The 27,785-nt window shown below is 40.1% G+C and overlaps 1 protein-coding gene across 1 annotated transcript; it reads left to right on the forward strand.

Moving 5' to 3' along the window:
* Positions 1-622: 622 nt before the first annotated feature.
* Positions 623-26,512, forward strand: OLFM4 (olfactomedin 4). Its single transcript, XM_014590530.2, has 5 exons — positions 623-817; positions 7,189-7,341; positions 13,826-14,038; positions 15,010-15,169; positions 24,473-26,512. The coding sequence occupies exons 1-5, from the start codon at positions 623-625 to the stop codon at positions 25,282-25,284; spliced, it is 1,533 nt and encodes a 510-aa protein (XP_014446016.1). The 3' UTR covers positions 25,285-26,512.
* Positions 26,513-27,785: the final 1,273 nt, after the last annotated feature.

Genomic DNA, 27,785 nt, shown 5'->3' on the forward strand with positions numbered 1-27,785 from the left:
TGCAGTCCCACCTGGATTTCCAGGGAACAAAGCATCCTGGGTCTCTCTTGAAGAGGTGGGGTTGTTGAAAGGACATTGTTTGGAAACAGACACTGCAAGGGATGGCTCAGGAACCTGTGCATAGGAACTGAATAGCGAAGCTTCAGACATCGCCGGAGATTCCGTCTTTAAAGCAAGTTCCCTAACTTTCTCTGGAAAGAGCATTCAGTAATACGGGGCTGAGGAGTGGTGAACAATAGGAAGTGGCTTCTAGGCAAGGCACTAGGATTTATTCTCTATTACTGAGGCCATAAGCTTTGTGTTATCCACAAAGACTACTTTTATCCCATTTCTTTCAAGGAAGTACTAAGTTGGAAACCAGATATAGGTACTGAAAAAAAGCACATTTGAGTTAATATTTGGCAGGAGATATCCAGATCTAAAGCAGCTTGCAGAGTGGGGCTCAACAGAGAGGTGTGGATGGTGACTCAAGTTCTTGGGTGTTCTGACCCTCCAGGGGTGGGTCATGAGCTCCTGGCAGCTTCCTCTTTCTCCGCAAACTGGCCATGGGGAAATCCCCCCTGGCCACTATAATAACCCCTGGGCTCTGGCAGAAGCCAGCAGCTCCAGTTAAGGAGAGAAGATGAGTCAGGGCCAACTTTCCCTGCTTCTCTTTCTTTTCCTCCTGAGCCCAGCTACAGGAGGCCTGGGGGATTTGGGTCCCCTGATCCCCAGCCCTACCTCCTTCCTAGGCTTAGATTCCAGCTCCAACTTCAGCTCTGGCTCTGTGGACAGCTCTGATGGCCACATCTCAGCAGGTGGTGCTTCCGTGTCTCAGGTGAGGAGGTCCCATAGTCTAAATTAACCACACTTGTTCCCTTCCTTTAGCTTTTTGGGGACCTGAATACAATTTCATGGATGACTAGACCTGGGCACTCTGAAAGATTTACAACTCCTTTTGTTAACTATCACTACCCTGGAAATGAATTAAAACCTACGTGAAATAATTAAATTGTTAGCAAGAGAGACACCATCTCCGTTCTCTGGGGTGGTGTGTGTGTGCGTGTGGGGGGAATGTAAGCTATAAAGGGCTTTTCAAACCTGCCTACACATTAGAATTGGTGGTGCGGGTGACTCTGAAAGTACAGATGCCTGGTTTCTATCCAGCACATATGTTTAAAACACAGATTTTTTTTTTTTTTAAAAAGCTTTTCCCAGGCGATTCTAATATGAAGTCCAGGATGGGAACTGTTAGGGAAGAGACCATGCTAGTAGGCTCCAATTGATTTGCTGCCCGGCAGGGACTCTGCAGCTCCCCCAAGGAATGAGAGCCACCATGATCTCCAGGTGGAGTCCCGGCAATTTCTCTGTACCTGGTTTGTTAAGGAGCTGAGTGACAGAAGTGACGGAGGAGTTATTGGTCTTTAGGAAAGGGCTACAGGGCATGGACGTTTCCACTGGGGGAGTGTTAATCCTATTCGATCTTCTTTATAGGGAATCTTTAAGGCCATTTCCAGACTCAAACAATAGCAGCAACAAACAAATAAAACAAAACCAAAATCTACACACTGCAAAGGGACTAATCCAGCTAGGCTAGGAGGGGTTTTCGGAAAGTTCATAAGGTGTTTTGCAAAAAAAGATCATGGACAACGAAGATTATATATTTAAAAACTATTCGTGGATTTTTATTTTTTTGCACCAAAATTAACTCATATTTTAATTTCATTTTCCCATGAACTTTTTGAAGTCCCTTTAGATATGGAATGCATAGTGAGCCCGATTCCTTGGGGGATGAATCCTGTTTGGATCTCTTTAAAGAAATGGGACTAGGCCTGATGGGAATGAGAAGCTGAGGGCCCAAAGCAGATACTCACTTCCTCTCTGGGCTATTCTTCAGGAGCCTGCTCTGCAAAACCTCCAGGCTATCCTTGCTAGGGTGTGATTTGGGGTGGGGCAGTCTATTTTTTTTTTTTTTTTTGGAGAAGTTTTTGCTATAGGGTGCGTGTGCTTGCTATAAAGACAGAGAGAGACAGAGACAGAAAGCGAGAAATCACCCCCCAGGGGGGATGGCCATGCCACAATCCCTTCTCCTCCATTCTCCTCTTGGGATCTTGAGCGTACATGCACACACACCCAGCGTGAGTTTAAGCCACCAGGTCTGGGACTCAAACCACAGTTGACTACATGGGAGTCCAGTGACATAGCCATTAAGCCAACTGCTGGTCCCGGAGTGGGGGAGTTTCTGCTGAACTGCTTCTGTATTTCTAGGATTTCTACTCAGAGGTCAGGTTGGTGCTTACAAGAGAATGTCTGAATGGAAGGGTAAATGAGAGAAGGCAAGGAAAGGGCTTTTGTTTGTTATTTTCAACATTTGGAAATATATAGGTAATGAAACTTTGGTAATTAAAAATAGTTTTGATAGTGCCCAGAGAGAAATAACAGCAACAATAGTCACTGTGTGCCTAATAAAAGCCAGAACTAGATTATATACATAGTATATGTTATCTTATCTAACTTTAGGAGGTAGGTAAAATTAATGGTCCTTTTTTTTTCCTTCTTCTTCTTTTTTTAACTTTAGGGTGCATGTCCTCACTGGGGAGAGAGAGATAGACATTGTGAGAGGGAATGCGATAAATCACCCCCAAAGGGGAATGGACACACCTCAATCCCTTCTCCTTCATTCTCTTATTGGGATCTTGGGCATGCATGTACACACGCCTGGCATGATTTTGAAGCCATCAGGTCCAGGACTTGAGCCTCAGTTGGCTATGTGAGAGTCCAGTAACAAAACCACTATGCTATCTTCTGATCCCAATGGTCCCATTTTTGAGATATGGAAACTGAGGCTTACTGAGGTAAGGCCATTGACTTTAAAGTCACTAACTCAGCAAGTCATATAGCTCGAAATTAGTATGCCCGTGCTTTTCTCTATTTCTCTATATTTAGATTTCTATATTTTCAGGGAGTGTAGAAGAAAATTACTTAGTTTTAAGAGAAGGTTTGGGGAATCATGACTGCACAAGGGTTCTTTGTAGCCAGAAATCAGGTATGTAATATCATTACATAACAATAAAATATTTCTCAGATAATTAAAATTAGTTAGCATTTTTTATGAGAGGTTTTTCACTATAGGGCGTGTGCGCTCGCCAGACAGACAGAGAGAGACAGAGAGACAGAAAGCGAGAAATCACCCCCCAGAGGGGATGGCCACACCGCAATCCCTTCTCCTCCATTCTCCTCTTGGGATCTTGGGCACGCACGCACATGCGCCCGGCGTGGGTTTTAAGCCACCGGGTCCAGGACGTGAACCGCGGTCGACTACGTGGGAGTCCAGCGACATAGCCATTACGCTAACTGCTGGTTCCCATTAGTTAGCATTTTTAAAAGTGAGGTAATAATAATATTTTATTAGGAAGCTTCATTACCAATCAGAAATCAGCATTTGAATATGATCATAAGCTAAAATAATAGAAAATATAATATAGGTTAAGAGAGAAATCTAAAATGTCTATTGTCTACTAAAGAGACACATATATAAAAGGAGATAAGAAATGGTAGTTAAATTGCACTTAGAGGTTTTAATTTCCTTCCTGGTTTACTTATCTCCCTCTGATGAGTCAGTATCACACTCCAACCTCTTTTTTTTATAGCGGACCAGGTGTCAGTTCTATTAGAAACCTAATATTCTGGAGCTGGCTGTCAGCTTGATGAGCTCTTTGGAAAGTGGTGGAAAACGTTTTTATAACTGTCATTGAGCAAGTTCCAAACATATCATTTTCTGTACTTTAAAAATGTTGAGTACCATTATTTTATGCCTTGAGTCTTTGTGGGCACTTAGACTTGGCTGCTAATTAGAGCCAATTGCAACCTTAAGTCACAAATGTGAGCTGCACCTTTTCTGTAGTGCTCAGAGCACTCTATAAACCTCAGATGTCAAGCCCCAATGAAGGGGCTGCTACAGGGTCTTTATCACAGAAAAGGACTAGGCTTAATGCTCTGTTCCACATAATGACTGTCATAGTCCGAACCACAATGAGTCATGTGCTTTTGTCATCAGGCTATGGGGCTGGTTAGGAAAAAAACAACAAAACAAAACACTAGGACTTTCATAATGATAGTGGGCCTGATTTCTGGGCAGGAATCAAGGCTTAATCATCTCCCTAGTGCCAATGCTTGGCATATTATAGACATCAGTAAATATTAATTCTACACATGCTGAGTGAGAACCTAGCAGAATTAGGTGACTTGTGGGGTATTCAGGTCCAATTTGCCCTCCACAAGGCCAAGGGGACAAGCACTTGCCTTTGTCTCCCATTCCCCATGTTACACTCATGTGGAGTTTAAGCATTCACCGCAGAGACAGACTCATCACCATTAGCTTCATTGTCTTTGAATGTGAGGAGCAGAAATATCTCTAATGGGAGACACTGATCAAACTTATGGACCATTTTGATGTCAGCTGAGCACACTGGGCTGATGATAAGCAGGATGGAAGATGGGAGTCCACAGCGCTGGGACAGAGATGTTCAATAGAAACTGGCAGAATGGCTGTCAGCAGAGCCCATAATTATTTGCCTGTCTTTCAGGTGAACTTCAGGACTAAAAGTTGTTAGCTGGTGGTTCCTAGTTGATTGTCTAGAAACTGCTTGATGATACCCACTGTTTCTTGAGTTGACAGAGCTCTTCAGAGAACTCTGTCTTGGTCCAACCTTGTCTTGTGCAGCTAATTAATCTCCCCTTGTCAAAACGCAATGCAAGAATTTTTTTTTTTTACTAGATAGTTATTATAATAAGCTGTTTCTTCAAAAGCCCATGATATGTCAGTCCTTCCTGTAAAAACCTTGGCATGCTTCAGCTGGAGTCATTTTTTTTTTTTTTTTGAGAGATTTTTGTTATAGGGTATGTGCACTCGCCAGAAAGACAGACAGAAAGTGAGAAATCATCCCCTGGGGGGATGGCCATGCCACAATCCCTTCTCCTCCATTCTCCTCTTGGGATCTTGGGCATGCATGCACATGCGCCTGGCGTGAGTTTAAGTGACCAGGTCCGGGACTAGAACTGCGGTTGACTACATGGGATTCAGCAATATAGCCATTATGCCAATTGCTGGTTCCCAGCTGGAGCCTTTCTGACTTTAGAGGTTTTGTAAAGCTGATTCCAAGAGAAGCTGGCTTTCAGACAGACTCCTAGTGTACCTTTTCCAGTCCTTACTCATGGCTAGCGAAGACTCTTCCCATCCACTACCATTCCCACTCTGCCCCATGGTCAGCATGAACCTGCTCATTCTGCCTCCTTCCTTCCCAGTTCCTGCAGGTGTGGAAATGTGACTGGAAATAAAAATTGAGGCCAATGTCAAGAATTGACCTGGCACAAAGAGTTTGAGTGCACACACATATATTTTATTTCTGTTCATCTTAAAGAAGCTTAGGTTAAATTAAACAACACCTTAGTTGTACAAGCTTTGTTTGGTCCCAAGGTCACTGATGGAATGGCTCCTGATTATACAAGGCCAGCTTGTGTAGGAGTCATGGAGGTTGGTAGACATGAATTACACAGAGCACACATTTGCAGCTGCAGCCAACTGACCTGAACTTTGAGATGCAGGGACTGAGCCCCTTCAACTCTGAACACCATCGCTCTCTCATTAGTGGTTTCATCAAGAGTCCCTTCAGGCTGGTATTCCACAGGTGAGCTTTGGACTGGCCTTCGGATGAGATCATTAAAAGGCACAGCTGGCTGCCAGGAGTTAACTCTGTAAGGCAATAGTAGTAATAAAAAAATGTTAATTGTGCTGGGATCCCCTTGGGGAAGTTCAAAGGGGACAAAAGAAAAACAGGATCTTTCAAACCTGTCATTTTAAAATATGCAGCGGCACCGAAGTGTGAGCCTGAATATCTTAAAGAAACATCAAATATTTTAAAATGACTTTTCTGCAAATGGTAAGCTGGAAAACTTTTATTTAAAAAATTTGTACAAAACCTTCAAACTCATACACGGTCCAGTTTTTAACGAACGGCTGGTTTTCTTCCATTTTAAAAGATGTTAATGATACAATTTCCCAGGTGAAGAAAAGATTTGAATTTGCTTTGCATATTTTCACTGTAGTCCACATCCTTGCTATCTTTCTCATTCTGATCAAGAGGAATTAGACTGGCATTGGGGTAAAGGTAAGGAAAAGAAAATGAGTAATAGAAGGAAAGAGAAAGTGATATTTACTGATTAACTACCAGGAGCCAAGGATTTGGCTTTCATTACTCAGTTAATCCTTAGAACAACCTGGTGAAGGTGGTTATCCCTGTTTCACAGACGAGAACTGGGACTTGAGGTTTCATAGCTAGTAATTGTTAGACTTGATATTCACACTTAAGACTCTCATCACTTCTTTAATCTCCTTTTTTTCTTTTTATTTATTTATTTATTTATTTATTTATTTATTTATTTATTTATTTAGCGTAGAGGCAGTCATCATTTCTTTAAGACTTTTCAAGAATGGAGAATTGCCCAAGATCCCAAGAGGAGAATGGAGGAGAAGGGATTGTGGTGTGACCATCCCCCCTGGGGGGTGATTTCTTGCTTTCTGTCTCTATGTCTCTCTCTGTCTGTCTGGCGAGCACATGCGCCCTATAGCAAAAAATAAAAAACCTCTCCAAAAAAAAAAAAAAGAATGGAGAATTGGTCCAGTCTAGATGACACAGTCCATAGGTTACTAAGACTGTAGTGCTGGGAATCACATGGCCAAGCTCAAGTATGGATCCTGGGTAGGACTAAAAATACATTGGGCACTCCTGGTGCCCCAGATCCTGAGGCACTGAGGGCTGTGGGAAGGGGATCACAATATGATGCAACCCTGTTGATGGTGTTTTCTCTTTGTCTCTCTCACTTGCTCTCGTACATATACATGTATACACTGACATTTAAAAAAAGAAAAAAGAGTGTAGAGTCTTCTTTTCAGTGAAGGCTGCTGACATAGTAGTTTAGTCCGACAGATGGAGATATGGTTAAATGCAATGTGTACTCACCACCTGTGAAAACATAGCGGTTTTCGCTTATTTCTAGAAGTCATTCATTTATGTATTGGATTCCACTTGCTTGCCTCTACGCATGCTTTTGACAAGCCAATTCCTGTCACTCCAGTTGCCCAAAAGCTCATTTTTCAGCTTAATACTGATTTTTTATTGCTGATTTTATTCAACTTATTTTTATTTACAGTCGTTTTCCAATTTTACCGGCTCCATGGATGACCGAGGAACCTGCCAGTGCTCTGTTTCCCTGCCAGACACCACCTTTCCTGTGGACAGAGTGGAACACCTGGAATTCACAGCTCAACTTCTCTCCAAGAAGTTTGAGAAAGAACTTTCTAAAGTAAGCATTTTCTTTTCAAACAAATATCTTGATGAGGACAAACAAACTGTTTTTAAATTATGGAATTTATAAGCAGTCATTCTTCATTGTGTCAAAGATAGTAGGTTTGTCTCATACAGGTGTTTTAGCAATTGTTTTACAGGATACCTAGAAAGTTCTTTATAACAGAGAAGCTGAGAACACAGAAAGAAATGGGATCAAAATTATTCAAACCATTGATGAACTCAGGGCAGTACTGTGGTACTCAGAGTCAGAAAGAAGCCTTCAGTTCTCACTGAGAACCCCCAACCTATATTTTTGTCTTGTTTTGTTGTTTTCTCCCTCTTGGTATTCTAGATCTTTCCCCCAGTTCTGCTTTCTTCTCTCCCATCCTCTTTTTTATTCTATCCTCCTTATTTTTTTCCTACTTCTGCTTCATTTCTGCTTTTCTTTATTCTTTTCCCTTTGCCTCAATCCTTTCACCTGTCCATTCCTTCTAATCTTTCTTTTATTTTGTTTCTTAATCCCTACCTTTGGAGGGGGAAGCAGTTTTTAGTCTTTTTTTTTTTTTTTTTACTTTTAGATGGTCTCTTTTCCTTACCCTTCTTTCATGTTTTCTTCTCCCCCATTCTTCCAAATCTGCTCCCTCTCCTCCTGCCATCCTTCCTTCTTCTCCTGCTGCCATCCTTCCTTCTTCTCCTCCTCTTTCAAAGGCTTTACAGTTTGCTCTCTCCTTGCTCTTTCCTGGTGGTTGTTTGCTATTGACTCAGCAGAAATATCGTATTTGTTACATCCAGCATTAAACCCAAACTGAAGAATTCCCTGGGAATTTGATCAAGACCAATAGGCCTCTCAGCCTTGGTAAAAACCTGACTCAAACCTCTGATTACCACTTTTTGATTACTAGCTGGAGGAAGTTATCATAAAGGGTTTGCCTTTCTCTGAGCTGGCTAGCACAATGGAACTTGGCATTCGAATTTTTTTTTTTTTTTGAGAGGTTTTTGCTATAGGGTGAGTGCACTCGCCAGAAAAACAGAGAGAGACAGAGAGACCGAAAGTGAGAAATCCCTTCTCCTCCATTCTCCTCTCAGGATCTTGGGCACACATGCACACGTGCCTGGGGTGAGTTTAAGCCACTGGGTGCAGGACTCAAACCATGGTTGACTACATAGGAGTTCAGTGACATGCCATTACTCCATCCTCTGGTCCCAGCACTCTAATTTTGAAGACTTTCACCTTTTTAGCCAAGTTAAAAATCAATTAGAAAATACACAGGTGAAGTCCAAGCTGGACTATAATCCCAGTATACGTTATTTAATGCAGCTTCATTAATTTACCAGAAACTGGGTTTACTGCAAGATGCAAAATAAGTTTTCCTGAGAAATTTAAGCTTAGCCACCTTAACATCCAACATAGTTATCCTTTCAGACAAAAATTATGGTGAGGCTGAGACCCTACTTTCAACCTGAATTGGTAGATAAATATTCTTTATTTAAATGAGTGTCCAGGAAAATGTGTTTGACTACTCGAGGAACCTAGCTTCTTAAGAAATAAAATGTCCTTGAATTAATCAGCAGAAAAGGCACAGCACTAAATTATAAATTCCAACCATTAATATTCATAGCCTTATTCCAGCATAATCAAGTACAGATAAGAAGTTATGCATAAAAACATAACAAGTAGAGGAAAATCCTAGGTAAAGATCTTTTCAGTTAGAATCATTTGCTTTGAAATAGTGGAAGCTACTGATTTGCATGTTGTCTTTGCTGGCAGGAGTGTGAAGGGCAGTTTGAAACCTCTTGCTGGTCTAAGGGAGAGTGTGTGACTTACTAGGTTATGAATATGGGACATTCAGTTCTGGAAAAGGGGAGGTGGCATCTGCTTTGCCAATAATTGGCAGGGAAGGAGTAACTGAGAAAACTTTATTTCTGAATGTAGTAGTAGCTGGTCCTCAAAAACACTGTGATTGAGGCTTCAGAAAGGAATGTACCTGCCAGCTGGAATTTGCATCAACAACTTGGTGTGACAGGTGACAATAACAACGATGAGATGATAGTTAGCCACTTCTGTCTGTGCTTTTCCAAGGGCTTCCAGTTCTCTTCTCTTCTCAACCAACTCCTTAAAGCACACAAGGCATGTGTTCCCACTCCCATTTTAGGAATGGAAAAATGTAGGTTCAGAAAGGGAAAGGGACTTGCTCACGGTCATTCTCTTGGCTGGGTAAGCAGGTCAGGAATTGGGGTCTTCGGAATCATCCCAACTCTCTTTCCCCTTGGCCATGCTGTTATCATCCTCCAGTGCAGAGCCAAGGAGGGCTGCAGTAGGTCAGTGATACCTTCAAATTCAAAGTTATCTCTTTAGCTGAGGGCTTTTGAATTTCCAGGTGAATTATTACAGCTGTCCCTAGGTTGCCTTGGAAATCACCATTTATCTAGGGGCCTGGGGAATGCCCATTTTGAACAGACCAGTAGAAATTGTTTCTGACTGCCTTACATTGATTCATTGTCTGCCAGTACACAGAGAAGATGGGGAGCTGCCTCTGCATAAAATGCTGAAAGCATTTGATACTTTTCTGTTGTTTACGAGATGTCCTCTTGTGACTAAGGAAGAGGATAGTGCAAAAGGCAGCTTAGGATTTTCTCTTTTTCTGGAGGCTTATGGTCTTTGGGGCAAGTTATTTAATATGACACATTTGCTAATAGATCCTCATGCATGAGAAGGTTGAGGCAGCCTGGGAGACATTTAGGCAACCCATAAACAAACAACATTGATTGAGCAATGCTTTGTGCAGTGAAATATAATAAATTAAAAGGTCAGATTGAAAAACACAGACATCCCTGTTTCTCTATTAAATTTTGTAATTTATAGGCCCTCTATTTGCTAGGCACTTAATGTATATTATCTATAATCTTTACAAAAATCTTGTAAACTCAATATCATTACTCCTAATTTATAGGAAGCTAAGGGTTAGAGAAATTAAGTGATTTGCCCTCTAAGAACTGAAATAAGATTTGAACCCATGTAGGTCTAGCTCAAAAATGCTTTATATACCTTATTGTTACTTCAGGTTCAATGAACCCTGCTAGATTTATTTCTAAAAATATATTGAAAATAACAGTAGGTTGCAAGTTAATTTACTTATTTCAAATAATCTGGCCACAGTTATGACCACAGATTTTAAGGACTGACAGAAATACGAACCAGATTAATTCCTGAGACAATAGCAGATGTACTATATCCTTACTTATTATAGGACATTTATTATAAGGAAACGTAACAATCTCCCAAAACAAACCCCCAAACAAACTTTTATTTTTTATCAACGATTTAGAAAGTGTATAATAAACAAAATAAAATGGTAAATCTGAATGTTATATCAGTGATTTAAAGTCAAACATAGGTAAGTCTTCTGATGTGCAAACTTGTAGTGATGAGGACCTTCAAGCTAAAGATGTCTGTTCAGAGATACAACCCTTGGGACTAGACCCATATTCTTGCTGGAGTGTTTAGCAGTGTTCCTGCCTCTAAATGCCAGTAACACCTACCCACTTCTTAGTTGTGATAACCGAAAATGTCTCCAGACTTTGCTGAATGCTCCCTGGGGACAAAATTACTACCATCACCACCTTCCCTCAATTTAGAACGACTGCTCTAAATGTTAAGTATTTTCCAGAAGAGGGAAAAATGCACTAAAAGCACAAAATGATGGGGAAGTGGGGGTAGACACCGCTCCAGGGAGCTGGGCTGCCTATACTGAGACTGTACCTTGCAGGAAGAGCTGGACTGTTCTTAGAATTGTCCATGCTCTCTCAACACTACAGATCCACATACATGAAAGGCTTATACTAATAATTTGCTTTAATTAGTAAAATTCACACTATGAGGTCTTTCTGGTCCATTCTCAAATTCTCTTTTACCTTTTGTGACTTCATGGGTGATCTCAGTTTACCTGCACACCACTGAGCTTTCCTTTAAATGTCAGCTAAAAGAACAGTCTATTTTTTTCCCCAAAAAATAGACCTTTAGAGACCTTTTGTTTTGTGACTGAAGTAGAGTAGTCACACCACATATTCTTACAGGTGGCAAACTCCTGGCTTCGCTTTGGTTTTCTCTGAGAATCTGGGAGAGCCACGTTTTATTTAGCAGAGATGACAGTTGAATCATTCATTTTTGTAAGAACAACAGCTGCGATGTGCCACCAAAATGTTCCAGAAAAGCTGAGGGTGTTTCATTTGTTCCAAGAGTTGGCAAGGCCAAATGCTAACAAGCATGTTCATATCTCAAACTTGCATTTCTTCAGTAAATTACCACTTTATTTATTTTTTATCATAGGCAAGATTTTATGCTCAATGTTTTAGAGATATTGAAACCTGGCCACCTTATGTCTGTGTGTGTACTTTTGAGGAAGACTTGTTTTATATATCTATAGCTATAGCTATACATACATACATACATACATACATACACATACACATTATAGATACAGATATCGCTATAGCTATAGACATATAAAACACTCTAGATATAGCTATAGCGATATCTGTATCTATAACATGTGTGTATATGTATGTATGTATGTATATGCATAGTATTAATCTCTGTATCCACCAAAATGTCACCAACCTTATCAACCTCCAAGTGACGGTACATCTGATGGCACTATCAGTTGCCCGAGGAGATACACTAGCAGTGCCAAGGGCTGCATTTTCAACTTTCATTAAAATCCTCTTTGCCTGAAGCCCTAGCCTTTTTAGGTCTGTGGCCTATGAGTCTACTGTAATTTGCACAGTGGGGTTAAGTAGGAGGGCTAAAATGACAGAAGTTAGGGCTGCCTTTGGTATTAGGAAGATTAAAGGCCAACATCTGGCTTTGAATTTATCCAGGCACTGTGGAATCAGCTACTTGACATTAGTGCAGTTTGGGGGAAAGTATCAGTTATGCTCATATGTGTAAAAAGAAGGTAAAACCACTAACTTTTAATGAGCAGATCCTTAAAAAAGCAATGGCATTTCTTTTAGAGATCAGATACAGAAAGAACCACCAACTGTGTTTATTGAAATATCCATTTGGAGATTCCAATTATATACTAAACCACCCAGGGAATTTTTGGAAGTATTTTAACTTAATGATCAGACATTCAAATGTATGCAACAAATGTGTAATTTAAAGGTCTGATTGCAATAATCAGTTCTTGGAATAAATGTCGGCGCACTTAATGAAATGTGCACTTTACAGTCGCATATACACTCACACATTGTATATTAAGTTGGATCTTTATGCTACTTTGTAAAAGACAGAGGGGCGCGAAAGTCATCGCATTAATGATCAAAGGAGGAATTCTAGGACTGCCCTTTGCCTAGTGATTAAGGGAGCCAGAATCCACATGACTGACCTTGGTTTGACTTCTAGTCCTGGTAGCATGAAACTCATACATGACACTTGTGTGTGTGTGCCCCAAATCCAGAAGGGGTGGAGAAATGAAGAAGAAATTGCAGCATGACCACTTCTCATTGGCAGGTGGTTTCTCCCTCTCTTTCTGTCTCTCTTTGGTGAGTGCACACACCTTCTGTCAATTAAAAAAATATATATATTTTTTGTATATTTGCCCCTTCTCTACAAAATGGTTCTAAATAACCACACTCTTGTGGGTGGGTGGTGGTTGTGATTTTAGTACTGAAGGAACACTTCACAATGTCTGGTGACACTTTGGTTGTCACAACTGGGAAGATGGGTGAATGCTACTGGCATCTAAAGGTCAGCAATACTGCTGAACACCCTATAATAGATAATATAGCCCCCCCCCAAAAAAGAATGATTCAATCCCAAATACCAGTAATACTGAGGCTGAAACCTTGTTTTAGAGTACATGCATTGAGGAAAAGAGGGTTGGCAAGAATCTCTGATTCAGACCAGGTTAGTTTGCGTGGGGCGGGGGAGGTGGTTAATGTCTTCCAACAGTAAAATGATGATTCAAATATACAACTTATTTTTAGTCATGTAAGTGAAAAATCCACCCCCACTCCCCAAAACATAGTAATAAGTTCTTTTAAGTTTGTGTTTGGATAGATTTTAAAAAGCTGTTTAAATATATATATTTTTTTTTTTGAGAGTTTTTTTTTTCGCTATAGGGCATGTGCGCTCGCTAGACAGACAGAGAGAGACATAGAGACAGAAAGCGAGAAATCACCCCCCAGGGGGGATGGTCACACCGCAATCCCTTCTCCTCCATTCTCCTCTCGGGATCTTGGGCACGCACGCACACGCACCTGGCGTGAGTTTTAAGCCACCGGGTCCGGGACGCGAACCGTGGTTGACTACATGGGAGTCCAGCGACATAGCCATTACACTAACTGCTGGTTCCCAAAAGCTGTTTAAATATATTTTTGATCAATTTTTGTACAAAAACAATGATTAGCAGGGATCAAATAGTCCTCAAGGGCTTGGTAGTGGAGAATTGTGTAACATTACTCTGGGGTTTGATTAGAGCTTTTTGATTCTTATTCAGGTGCAGGAATATGTCCAATTAATCAGTGTGTATGAAAAGAAACTCTCAAACCTAACTGTCCGAGTAGAGATCATGGAAAAGGATACCATTTCTTACACCGAACTGGACTTTGAGCTGATCAAGATAGAAGTGAAAGAGATGGAGAAACTGGTCATACAGCTGAAGGAGAGTTTTGTTGGAAGCACAGAGATTGTCGACCAACTGGAGGTGGAGGTAAGAACTGGCTTCTCAGTATGGAAGAGCCAGTAAGCAAGTGCTAGGACTAAGATATGAATCTCACTTCCAACTCTAATTCTATGCTCTCTCATGACAACAGGCATATCTCATGCTCTGTTTTGGATGGACACCTGACCTTAGCTAATAAGATAAGCACATTGGGAACATGTTGCCTGAGGGACAGGTAGCAAGTGTCATCTAATGGTCAGAGTCCTGTACTGGCCTTTCAACTTCTCTGACAAGGAGGTACCATAAATTTGAACAGTTGTTAATGGCCAATCAGGTCAGGTATTGCCTCTACTCTGAATTCATCGTCATGGCACTAAAAATTCACAGTTTACCTGATTGTAAACTTGTTAGATCTGTTTCTCCTCCTGAATGACCATTGAATCCTTAACCTCTCTTGAATCCTTGTTCATGTACTGGCAGCCTCCCGTAAGAAATGTCTAGTGATTATGCTCCAGTGAAGGCTTTTCAGATCTGTGGACAATGACCATCACATTAATGTTGTGGTTGGGTAATTTATATCGATGAGAATTTAGTAGCACAGCCATGACATGGGCTATAATTGAGAATCCTAGTTACATATTTTAGGATTTAAGTTTTCTCTGGCCCTCAACATTCATTAGAAACTTAATTATAATACAACATGAGTAAACACGAGTTTATAGGGGAAGGCTATTAGAAATGAACTTTAATGGACATTTGTGGATGCTTAGAATGAGCCTGTGCTCTATTATTAAGGCTGTTAAAATCTTTGCCATTTTCGTCTTGTCACACACATCTGCCTGAGATCTGACAGGCGTTCACGCTAAACCATAAAATGTATTCTTCCAAATGAAACCATTCAGGAAAGTCTCTGGTGTATTCTCTAGCAATGTTTCACTAAATGACAAATTCAGCCCTGGAATGTTTATGAAAGAAATTGCACAATAACATAAAGTCACTCTGAATTTTTATTTCCTTAGATAAGGAATATGACTCTCTTGGTAGAGAAGCTCGAGACACTAGACAAAAACAACGTCCTTGCCATTCGTCGGGAAATTGTGGCTCTGAAGAACAAGCTTAAGAAATGTGAGGCCTCTAAAGGTGAACACGTTCCTGTCGGCCCCCCTCCTCCCTCTCCAGGTAAGCAACAGGAGTTTCCACCATTGAGCCATGTCTCTTGAGTAGCTGTGAGTTGGGTGGGAAAGGGGTTTGAGATGGCAATAGTAAAGAAAGGATGGGATTTCTGTTTTTCTGAGTTTACTCCTTTTATGCTTTTTATCACCTCCCTTCTAAGCAGTTCTATGTACTGACATATTCTGGAGCTCACAGAGGAAGAACACAAACCACAAGCTGATTTAAAACAAAATCCACAAGTTACATGTATTCTTTTTGCATTTGCTAGCAGGAAGAACATCTCTATGGTGATAGAGGAGTTGATTTAAAACAGAAATCCACAAATTACATGTATTCTTTTTGCATTTGCTAGCAGGAAAAACATCTCTATGGTGATGGGCAGCTCTCAGGGGTTCCATGGGAAAGAAAAATCTCTAGAGTCTAAGTGTGGCATTCACTTCCCTGTGGATTGTAGGGGTCGAGTGCCTTATTTATCTGATGAGCTGGGTTTATGTCTTGAATCCTATTGCCCTTTATCTCTCCTTTCCTCTCTCTTCTGTCTCTTTAATTTTTCCTTTCTTGTTCCTTTAAATGCATGTTGAGCATCTGTTACTTGTGAGCCTTGAGATCAGTGAGATTAAAGGGCTGGCCTTGTAGATCATGGCACTTGGGGGTGTGTCACCACCCCTCCTAGGTTATAAGTTCGTTGATATCAGAGATGGATCTCAGTTTCTAATGAATCATCCTTGGGTTAAAGTACAGCATAGAGGTGGGTACTCTGTCAGTATTAGGTCATCGGGAAAGTCATGATGCAATTTTGCATAGAAAATTACATCATGACTTTCCCGATGACCCAGTACATCCATGAATGGAGGCAGTGGAGTATAGGACTCCAGAACATAGGTTTGAAATCTGAAAGACCCGAATTCTCCAGCTATGGGTCTGGAGAATTATAAACTCCTTATTTGTAAAATAGAAGATTACAAGGAGTCTTCAAAAAGTTTGTGGAAAATGGCTATAATGAAAAACTACATGGATTTTAATTTTTTTTTTTTTGCCCTCAAATAAACTCATACTTTACTTTCATTTTCCCATAAACTGTTTAAGTCCTTTCAATGTACATATTTTACATAGTTGCTGTAGGGACAAATAAAGCAATACTAGGGAGGTCAGAGTTCTGTGATCAGCACTTGTAGTCTGGCCCTGGGTACTATTAGTAATGACGATCATTAGAGTAGAAACCTTGCTGTGAACAACGCCATGTTAAATGCTTGTGTGTTGAAGTGCATCTGTCGGGGAGAACTAAAGGCAGCCTTTCAGCCACCATATTCATCCCTATTCTTTTTTTTTTTTTTTGGAGAGATTTTCACTGTAGGGCGCGTGTGCTCGCCAGACAGACAGAGAGAGACATAGAGACAGAAAGTGAGAAATCATCCCCCAGGGGGGATGGTCACGCCGCAATCCCTTCTCCTCCATTCTCCTCTCGGGATCTTGGGCACGCACGCACACACGCCCGGCGTGAGTTTTAAGCCACCGGGTCCAAGACGTGAACCGTGGTCGACTACGTGGGAGTCCAGCGACATAGCCATTACGCTAACTGCTGGTTCCCTCATCCCTATTCTTTAGACACATTGTTGTCACAGGGACTTCTCTCTTTAGGTTGTAAGCATTTCAGCATGAATGGGAACCGTATCTTTTCATCACACACTATAGCTTTTATCTTATTTCTTCATTGCTTTTAATTGCCAGAGGGTAGATGTACTCATGAGGGAGAGACGGAGACAGAGGCAGAGAGACAGAGAAAGAGAGAAAACACCCACCAATGGCTTGTAACCATACTACAATCCATTTTCCTCCATTTCTCCATCCTGTCAGGACTTTGGGCAGGCATACACATGCACTCAATGTGTTTTTCAAGGCTCTGGGACCAGGACTCGAAATGCATTCAGTCATATGTGCTCCAGCTCCCTTTAACAGGGACTAACTGCTACACAGTGATGTCAGCACAGCCTTTGTTATTTTTCTTAATTGCAATCTTTGCAACCTGTTTCCTTTTAGACCAATGCATTTCTAGACCCCTGTTCATGTAGAACTTCAATTAGGTAGAACTATAGGTATAAGTGTCTTGTTCTTGTTTAGGGGAATCTTTCCTCCCTCTATGGAAATCTGTCCTAGTATAACATACAGAGAGGTTTAGGACAAAGACCATGGTCTGTCTTTTGTGACAAAGGCTGAATTTTGTTTGGGATCAGTGTGTGAACGTGCGCTGGAAAGGAGAGTGGGTTCTGCTGGACCATGGAGGCTTCATCAGATAGGGGTTGGAACAATGACATCCTAATGATTTTCTGAGCAAGTGTCCTTCCTCCTCTCTAGCAAGCCTTTCTCATGGGATAGATTGTTTTTCTGGCACAATGCTTATGCATCCCTCAGAATGAGGACATTTTAGAGCAGGAAGGAACACTCAGGACCATCTAACTTAAGTCTCATAGAGAAAGGGACTTGGGTAGTGAAGATGCTGTCGACTCTAAGGCCATGCAGGTAGTTAATGACAGAGCAAAGGCTGAAATGCAAAGGTCTTCACTCCCTGGTCATCCCAGGACCTAGCGTGTCAGTCCTCAATAACACAAGGGTGATGGTGCTGGAGAGAATTCATTGCTTATTACCAAGGGAGAAAAACCAATGAATCTGTTGGATTACTTTTTTCCAGTATTTTTCCCTCAAGAACTTTCCCCTAGACCCTCACACTTAGATATTGTGCACCATCCCAGACCAGCTGTGCTGTTTGAGCAAATTGGACCCAGATTCCCACTCACTTTCCCGCAACCTTGGCTCTACCTGAATCGCTGCCAAGCCACTTGGCCCTGCTCCAGCTTTGTTCATATTATATTTATGATGTTTATATTAAACTGACTTTTTGTCATGTTTTTAAATCAATTTCTTTCACTGCTCTCTTTCTGTTTGGATTGGTTGATAATGCAGAATTGGAAAATCCCCAGGCACCACAAAGCTGTGAGCCTGTGGAGACTTTAATTAAAGTTTCTCACTATTATGGGACTTTAAAATCTGGCCTGTCTGCTTTTTCCACAAGTCTCAGCTATAAAGTAATTCTATGCTCTGGGCCCCTCCCTTGCATCTGTAGTTTGTAAACCCTGTGGTCAGCTTGAACTTAAAACTATTAGGTTGTCGGGAAAGTCAGGATGTAGTCTTCTATGTTTTTTCTATGCAAAAATTACTCATGGCTTTCCTTCCCAATGACCCAATATTACGGGGATTTGGGGTTCAATAAAATATACCTTCTATTTTTTTTTGTTTGTTTTTGCAGCAAATAATATCCCTTTCTGCTTCATTTTACAGAACTTTCTAATCTAAAATAATTGGTCTTCTACTCGTTAGCTTTTTCCTTGATACAAGGGACTCCAGCCACTCTCTGTTTGCTCTGAATCAAAACGACTGCATATGGGCAAAATGTGATGGGAATACTCAGGAGTTGATACCACTTGCTTGAGGATGCTAGGCTCTATGCTGTTTCATAGTAGGTGTGGAGCGAATGGTTAGTGGAGTGTAAAAGACATGGGTCAGGACCAGCAGTTGATGTCATTGCTATGTCACTGGACTCCCATGTAGTTGACCGCAGTTCGAGTCTTGGACCCGCTGACTCATGCCAGTTTTAAGTGTGTGCATGCCCAAGATCCTAAGAAGAGAATGGAAGAGAAGGGATTGTGGCATGGCTATCCCCCCTCCCCCGGGGGATCATTTCTCACTTTCTATCTCTCTGTTTCTCTCTGTCTTTCTGGTGAGCACCTGCACTCTATAGCAAAAAACCTCTCTTAAAAAACAAAAAAAAAGAGAGACATAGGTGACCTGACCTACTAAAATCTCAAGCTTAGAGAAGAGCTGAGTAGCATATATCCAATAATTCAGAGTCAATTTAGTCTTAATCATTTTATGATTATGATCATTTTAATGCCTAAGTCTTACAAGTCAATCATATTCTCCTCTTGGCTCAAAGTTCAGTTGCCCATGTGAGAGAGTACATGGATTGAGCCAAAATTAAGTTTTCTCTGTAGACATATAATTTTTGGCTTAAAAAAAAATACTCTACTATGATCATTTTAAAAAGCCAAATGGGGCCAGCAGTTAGCGTAATGGCTATGTCACTGGACTCCCATGTAGTCGACCATGGTTTATGTCCTGAACCCAGTGACTTAAAACTCACGCTGGGTGCATGTGCGTGCATGCCCGAGATCCTGAGAGGAGAATGGAGGAGAAGGGATTGTGGTGTGGCCATCCCCCCGGGGGGTGATTTCTCACCTTCTGTCTTTCTGTCTCTGTCTGTCTATCTGGTGAGCACTCGCATCCTATAGCAAAAACCTCTCCAAAAACAAACAAACAAACAAACAAACAAAAAACAAACAAAAAAACAAACAAAGAAAAACAAAAAAGCCAAGTTAAGGGCCAGCTAGGTGCTGTAGTAGTAGAGCCCACATGGCTGACTGCATGGTTTGAGTCCTGGACCTGGTGACTTGAAAACCACACTGAGCATGTGTGTATGTGTGCCCAAAATCCTCCAAGGAGAATGAAAGGGAAGGGATTGCAGTATAGTCATCCCCCCTTGGGGGTGGATTGCAAGTGCTTTCTCTCTCTCTCTTTCTCTCTCATCTCTGATAAATGTGTGTGTCTTATTGCAAACTAAAAACAAACCAAAAAAGAGCCAACTTAGAATATTTTAGTGTCATGATTATGGCTTCCCTAGATGTAATCAGAATACCGTGTCCATATTAATGAAATGCACAACGAAGTTTGCCAACCAAGGCTGTAGTTGTGCAGTGCGTTCCTTGCATTATGCTCTGTGGAGTAAACACCAGGATCTTTGAAAAATAATTCCTGGATTAAACTTTGTCTTGCTGTTATTACTCTTTAAAAAAGAAAGGAAAGGAAAAAAAAACAGATAAGTAGCAGGGTAGAGGTATAGCAATGTTTCATAAATAATGGTAAGCTAGGTTTAGTGATTTGTTTAGCCTTTCATTCCTTTATTCCACAAACATAATTTGGAGGGACTGTGTGGTTGACAATGTTCTGGGACTGGTGTTACCAGTATGGGTACAGAAACCTCCTGAAACCACTGTTTGTGAAGAAAGACTGTCATGTAATCCTCCAATTATAACACAATGTGATTGTAATGATGACAGTTACTATTTATTGAGTTACATTTACATACATTCTTTCTTTTCTTTCTAATCGTCCTGCAGAGTAGTTATTATTATTTTTCTTTTAACATGACGAAACTGAGGCTCATAAGGTTAATCACATTGTCAAGGATACACAGCTAATAAGTATTAGAGTGAGGATTTGAACTTGAACTTGCCTGGTAATACTTTCACCTGACCAGGGTGCCTTGCATAGATATTCTAACAGAGAAGTACACCATGATTCCTAGAGTAACAAGCAAATTCCAACGACTCACCTACCTGATATTTAGAGTACAAGGGGTAGGGGACAGTGATACTGATGAGGCAGTGGGCACCAAGCTGAATGTCAGTTTCAATATTGTTTCCAAGACATTTTACTGCTGGGAGTTAGGAAGTCTGCCATAGCCGGTGGCTGTGGTATATGGACATTGGTCTGTCACTGTCCTGGTCACATTTATAGCACTCGCAACAAGATTTAGTTCTTATCCCTATTTCCACTTCTTCGTATTTTTAATTTTTATTTCTTTCTTCCATGAGCAAGAGAGACATAAAGAAAGAGACTGAGAGAAGGGAGAGTGAGAGAGTGAAACAGCAACTCTGATGGTGTCATAACACCACAGTCCACTCGAGACCCAGACAGCTGCATATTAAGGACATGTACACACCCAATACATTCAGGGAGGTCTCTGGATGTGAACCTGGAACCCTCCCATGTGGGTCAGCCTCACGAGCCCTGCATTATTTCTCTACCACTGTCCAACTCTTCTTCCACTTCCTTTTGACCATAGCCAGGATCTGAAAAGTTGCCCAAAGGAGATAGAGAACATAGAGAGATAACAAAATGGGTAAGCATGGGGAAAAAAATGAGAAACTACGTGAGATAATGGATATGTTCATATGTTCCATAATAGTAACCATTTTGCTACATATATATGTATCATATAACATCATTACTTTAAGTATGCACAACTAAATTTATTTTAAAAACTCAGAATATACAGGGGAGTGTTTACAAATGGTTGGAACATGAGGAAAAGTCTTTGAGTTTCAAGTCCAGCTAAAGCGGTGCAGGTGGTAGGGCACCGCTGCACGATGCTAGAGTTATATAGGAGGCCTTGGGTTTAGATTCTGGATTAAGCTGAACATACTGAGCTCAACTGCAGGCCTGTGGTCCTGGCTGGGGGGGCATATGGGAGGACCAAAGTGTGGTGAGCCCTTGTCAAGGGTACCTCTCTTTATCACCCTCTTATAAAAGAAAGAAAAAATAAATTAAAAACGTATGAATTTCATATCATTTTAATGTATATGTTGAGTAAAATTATAATTTTGTGGTCAACTTGTGAAATTGTAAACCATTATTAGTAGTGTAGTAATGGCAGTAGTAGTATTAATACTATTACTATAACTAGTAATACTATTATACTACTACTAATATTATTAATATAATGGTAGTAGTAGTAACAGTAATTTTTGTGAAATTATTTTTGTTCCTTCATGTCTGAAGAGTTTCACATCTGGGTAGAGTCATTTATTATCTTTAGACCCATGTTAATGCTTGAATAAGTTCTACGCATCATAAATTTTCCTTAAATGTTTTGTTGCAGTTGGTTTGGGATATTTCCTTTCCAAGAAGGCAAGATTCAATGAAGCAAACAATTCTTCTAACCTATAACAAAAAAAGAAACTTTCTTTATTTCCTCAGAGTGAAATGCAGTTGAATAAATAAGTTCTCAGGAAGATACTTTAACCAGAAAATCCAGTTTGTAGCATATGGAAACTTGAACAGTTTTTGTTATCATTAAACTGAACACACCGCTAACTTTATTTTAATAATTCATGCATTGTTTCATAAACAAAAGCAAACAAGCATTCATCTGAGAGATCACTTTTAGGAGAAGAAATAATAATTTATAATTTTATTTATTATTTCTTTAGTGGAGAGCAGTCTCTTGGCTGAACACACGTTGCTTTTTTATTTATGAAATGGCGCATGCATTATTAAAATAAACCCGCGACTGTGTTCTGCTTAATGATATGCAAAATTATTTGAGGTTGGGTACAGAGTGGTTTCATTTCTCTACCTGTTGTATGGTTGGCTGGCTTTCCCACCAACTGCGGATTTATGAAAGCATTTAAGGAGCACGTATTTAATTCTGGGACCAAAAAGCCCCAGCAGATTGGAAAAATAAAAGCAGGATTTCTAGTAATGGTTTTACCTCTGAGCACTCCTTGAGTGAGAAGGTAGAGGGGAAGCCTGTAGCAGGAAAAGAAATGGGTCTTTCCATATCAGACAGAGGCAGAGATTCAGAGACTCAGAGACAGAAGCGTTGCTCCCCCTGCAGTGCCAATCTCAGGCAATTCGTTGGAGCTCTGCTTACTTCTTGTGCTCCCTGGATCTATGGCTCTGTGGTTCCATGGCTCCATGGCCTCCTGACTCCTTTAAGCATTGAAAGCTAGACCCAGTGATTCAGGTTCTACTCCTTCCTTTCTTCACCTACTTTGCTCTGGGTAGCAGGACAAGGAAAAATGACCTCAAATGTACTTGAAGTTGGATTTTCTTCGTTATCTTATAAACCTTATAAACTAACTCACTACTTTTTTTTTTTTAAGAGAGTATTTATTAAGATCCTAGAAAATGTGTGTTCAACTCATTGGATAGTTATTATAGAAAATACTGGAGAAATTTTATTTTATTTTTTTATAGCTTGTAAATGCTTTGGGTTGGCAGGCATTTCAGAGGGAGAGCAATGTGAAGGGCCAGCCTGTGAATTGCCTAGCCTGAGTCATTACCCAAGTGTTACAGGGAATGTAGACTCAGTGAACCAGTGAATCTGGTCCCACTTGATTGTACACATTGTCGCAATGATGGTGTCAGAATGGGAAGGATGAAATACTTCCCTGTCATTCTAAGGCACAGTATAGTGTATGGGTTGTCAACAGCAGAACTCACCTCAGAACTCTGTAGCAAGATGGTCTCCAAGTAATGAAATCCTGCCACTGTGGGACCTTCTTTCTGGATCTATACCATACTATATTTAAAATTTCCTTTTTTAAGATTAGCTTGGATCAAGTTTGGTACATAGCCTGAATAGACACTCAAGTCCCAGGGAAGGACAGAGGCTAAAAGGTATGGAGACCCGTTCAGGATAATTTCTTCCTCCACAATCCTCTCGGGCCGCCCCTAGTGAATAGCATCTTCTGGATTTATAGAATAGGATAGAATTTTGGGATGCTCTTGCTTTCTTGGTTTCTCTTTGAGAAAAATAAAATAACAGTGCAAAGTGCTTTCTGATAGAAGAAAGTTTCCTCTCTTTAAGTCCTCAATCCTTTTAAATATACTTCTTAGCAATTTCATTCTTTTTTTTTTTCCTATAAGGCATGTGTGCCAGCAAGAGTGAAAGAGAATAGTGAGAAATCACCCTCAGTGGGGATGGCCATGCCATAGTCCCTTTTCCTACATTCCCCTTCTTGGGAGTTTAGACATGCATACTTATGTGCCTGGTGCATTTTTCAAGTCATCAGGTTCAGGATTTAAACTACGTGGTCAACAATGTGGGATCCAGCAGCCCCAACCACCATGTCACCATCTGGTCCTTGGCAATTGTATTATCCACATTTTTCAGCTTGAAAACCTATCCATGGAAACAGAGGGTAACAACGAATTACCCTTTAGAATACCTTCTAGAGCTAACAACAAGTTTGCTTTAAGACTGAAACCAAGAGGAGATTTTTGTCTCTTCTCCATCAGAACTACTATTGTCATCAGACCTTGAAAGGAAAAATATTTATGGATATTTTTGGTCTTAAGATATGAAATTAGGGGCCAGCAGGTGGCATGGTGGTTGAGGCACTGGACTCTCACATGGCCGACTGCAGTTTGAGTCCCAGATCTGGCAGCTTGAAACTCACGTTGGGCATATGTGCATGCATACCCAAAATTCTGAGAAGAGAATGGAGGAGAAGGGATTATAGTGTGGCCATTCCCTCTGAGGGATGATTTCTCTCTCTTTTTTTTTTTTTTCTATCTCTCTAGCAAGCACACATACCCTAGAGCAAAAAAACTCTCTCTCTAAAAAAAATGATATGATATATTGTCATTCATTTTCTCTAAGAATGTCTTGTTATTTTCTCATTTGTATAGGGTCCTGTGGTCATGGTGGTGTGGTGAACATCAGCAAGCCATCTGTGGTTCAGCTCAACTGGAGGGGATTTTCCTATAAATATGGTGCCTGGGGCCGAGATTACTCTCCCCAGCATCCAGAAAATGGGCTGTATTGGGTGGCACCATTGAATACAGATGGGAGACTGTTGGAATATTACAGACTCTACAACACATTGGATGACTTGTTATTGTACATAAATGCTCGAGAATATCGAATTACATATGGCCAAGGTAGTGGTACAACAGTTTACAAAAACAATATGTATGTCAACTGGTACAATACCCGGAACATTGCCAAAGTTGACCTGACCACCAACAAAGTTGTTGTAACTCAGACTCTCCCTAATGCGGCCTATAATAACCGTTTTTCATATGCTAATGTTTTTTGGCAAGATATTGACTTGGCTGTGGATGAGACTGGATTTTGGGCGGTTTATTCCACTGAAGCTAGCACTGGTAACATAGTGATTAGTAAACTCAATGATACCACACTTCAGGTGCTGAACACTTGGTATACCAAGCAGTATAAACCATCTGTTTCTAATGCCTTCATGGTATGTGGAGTTCTGTATGCTACCCGTACTCTGAACACCAGAACAGAAGAGATATTTTATTACTATGACACAAATACAGGGAAAGAGGGAAACCTTGACATTGTAATGCATAAGATGCAGGAAAACTTGCAGAGCATTAATTATCATCCTTTTGACCAGAAACTTTATGTCTATAATGATGGTTATCTTCTGAATTATGATCTTGTCTTCCAGCAGAAATCCCAGAAAGCTGATTAGGTATTATGGTGGGAAATAAATAAAAGGTTAAAAAAGGAGTCTTTTCCACTCATTTAGAAATCTGTAGGGGATCTAGAAATGTGTTTATTTAGTAGTAATATTTAGGTGCATAATTCTATCACACTAGAGACCTATGTTATTTGTCCTGATTTGTTGAGTTCTCTTGGGAGCCACTTGCCTCCTAGGATACACTTCCCAACTGAAATAAGGTCCTTCTGAAGTAGAATTGTCAGAGTTCTACAGAAGCCTACAATGAGGTATCATTTGGAAATTAAGGAACTTGAAGAAAATTTGGTATGGCTTTTGGGGATTCTTTGAATGGAAGAAGTTTCTCAGTGACCAGTCCTGGTCCATGTAGGCCTGCTAATTCTTTCACACCTGAAAGGAACTTGGGGCTTAATTAGGCAGATTAATATCTGAAGTTCCTTGAGGGACTAAATCTCCAACTTTGTTTTTCCTACTAGCACTTGGAATGATGTTTTGTATGTCACAGATAAGAAAATTTGGCATGCTTATATCTGTAAAGTGCTCTGAGTTTTCTAGAAAGAGGCCCTTTTATGCATTAAATTATACCCTGCAAATAAATCCCAAAAAGATCTGCTGATGAGGCACTTGATTTTTCTTTTTTTTTTTCCCCATTGTCCATTTACATAAGAGTCAATAGAACACTCTACCTCATAACTTCATTCCAAAGGCAGCTCAGAAGGTCAAAACCAGACTTACCAACCAATTCACAGCAACCCCTCTTTACTGCTGGCTTTAAAACAATAACAATAAACAAATGAATAAACAACAACAACAACAACAAACCAGTTTTCTATGGAATGGATATAAAATAAAAGTAATTTTCTTCTGTCTCATCATGAACTTTTACAAACATGATTCTAAAACTGTAAGAAAATCAGATGACAACAGTAAAATGAACATTTCTGGTTATATAATAAAGACCTTGGCATAGATAGGAGATTAGTATTAAGTCAGATCAATTATTTAATTTAATCGTTGTCTTTGTTTATACCTTGGACTTGTAAGAAAATCAAACATTTAATATTTTTCTAGGAAGAAATGTAGAAAAACCATTGGAAGATCTAGTAAATCAGTATAGTAGTTAAAAACTTTGCAGGTGTGTGTGCTTCTGTGCTTTTGGATGGCTTTGGCATCTCGTCTTGGTCTTTTTTCCTTTGATGTTTAAATCCTAGTCTAAGTATTGTCTCCTTCAATACTTTACTTCTCCCCTTTTAATAAAAGATTAAATTGTTCTTTGAAAAAAACATGGTCTTTTGTTTTATTTATTGTTTTAGTAAAAGAATAAAAATGTAACAACCAATTAACAGAGTAGCCCAATCTTGCTGTGAGGTACAGAGAATGGCTACATTCACAAAACTAGTGGCCAGAAGATCACACACCTAACAGTGAACAATACCAAAACTTTTAAAAAAGGACAAAGTTGGGCTGGCTCTTCATTTTCACTTCCCTTTAATGTCTATTCTTTCCAGCAGCTTCTGTTGTATGAGACTGCTCTATTATCTTTTGAGGTATGACCTTATGTACTTATTAATTTGCATGAATGATCTCATTATTTCCAATGCTAGACTATATTTGTGGGGCTTATGTTCCTTTTCCAATCAAGCTATTAACATGGATCAGAAGCTTCTGGATCTTCTCCAAACAGGCAGTAGCAGGAAGAGAATTATCTTTATCAAAGAACATGTGTAGTATAGGTGACCTAGAGTTGGAAGGACAGGTAGACTACCTAATGTAGTTAGCCTTACTGAGATCTTATTTTTTAATCCATGCCAAGCTTTTTGAGGCAGATGGCAGCTACAATATTTAATATTTTTAGCAAACTTTTTCCTTATCTTTTCAGGGCTGAGCACAGAGACAGGTATGACCTTTAAAATGCAACAAGATATGAAGATAAAGACATGTACATCATGTGAGATATAGGTCAAAAACAGTGATGTTCTATTTAATCTGGCTCTTGGCAATTTTCCAGATGAATATTTCTACTTATGTACATAGTATGACCTCTGAAGATTCTGGAGAGGAGGCAGGAAGCCAAAGGTAACTAGCAATCAGCTTATTTGAACTGCTACAGAGGCATTCATCTGAAAATTCACTTCAGAACCTCCTTCCTACTAGACGTGGGGTATCAGACTGTACTGGATGTTTGCAAGAAATCTCCCTGCTGGGAAGGTTGAATGTCTGAAGGATTCAGTCTTGTGGGCTTACACAACAGTTTTACTTCAAGATTCATCATCCAGCATCTTTTGAAATTTATATACATACATGTTTAAATAAGCTTTACAGAGGTTTAATTCACCTGTTGTAACATTCACCAATTTAAAAATATAATTCAATGAGTTTTGACAACTGCATAGTTATGTAGGGACTACTACAATAAGGAAATAAAACATGTCTATCATCTCTAAACAGTTATCTTTGGCCCTTTTGCAATCTACTTCTAACTCTACCTTCTAGCCTTTGGCAACCACCAATCT

The sequence above is a fragment of the Tupaia chinensis genome, unplaced genomic scaffold (genome assembly GCF_000334495.1).
Source record: "Tupaia chinensis unplaced genomic scaffold, TupChi_1.0 Scaffold000458_2, whole genome shotgun sequence".
In the NCBI taxonomy this organism is placed as follows: domain Eukaryota; kingdom Metazoa; phylum Chordata; class Mammalia; order Scandentia; family Tupaiidae; genus Tupaia; species Tupaia belangeri.

What these genes read in the sequence shown, in the direction of transcription:
- OLFM4 (XM_014590530.2), top strand. Translation starts at nt 623, where the DNA reads ATGAGTCAGGGCCAACTTTCCCTGCTTCTCTTTCTTTTCCTCCTGAGC. An exon ending in GTGGTGCTTCCGTGTCTCAG is followed by an intron (nt 818 to 7,188) that starts GTGAGGAGGTCC and finishes TTTTATTTACAG; the next exon opens with TCGTTTTCCAATTTTACCGG. An exon ending in TTGAGAAAGAACTTTCTAAA is followed by an intron (nt 7,342 to 13,825) that starts GTAAGCATTTTC and finishes ATTCTTATTCAG; the next exon opens with GTGCAGGAATATGTCCAATT.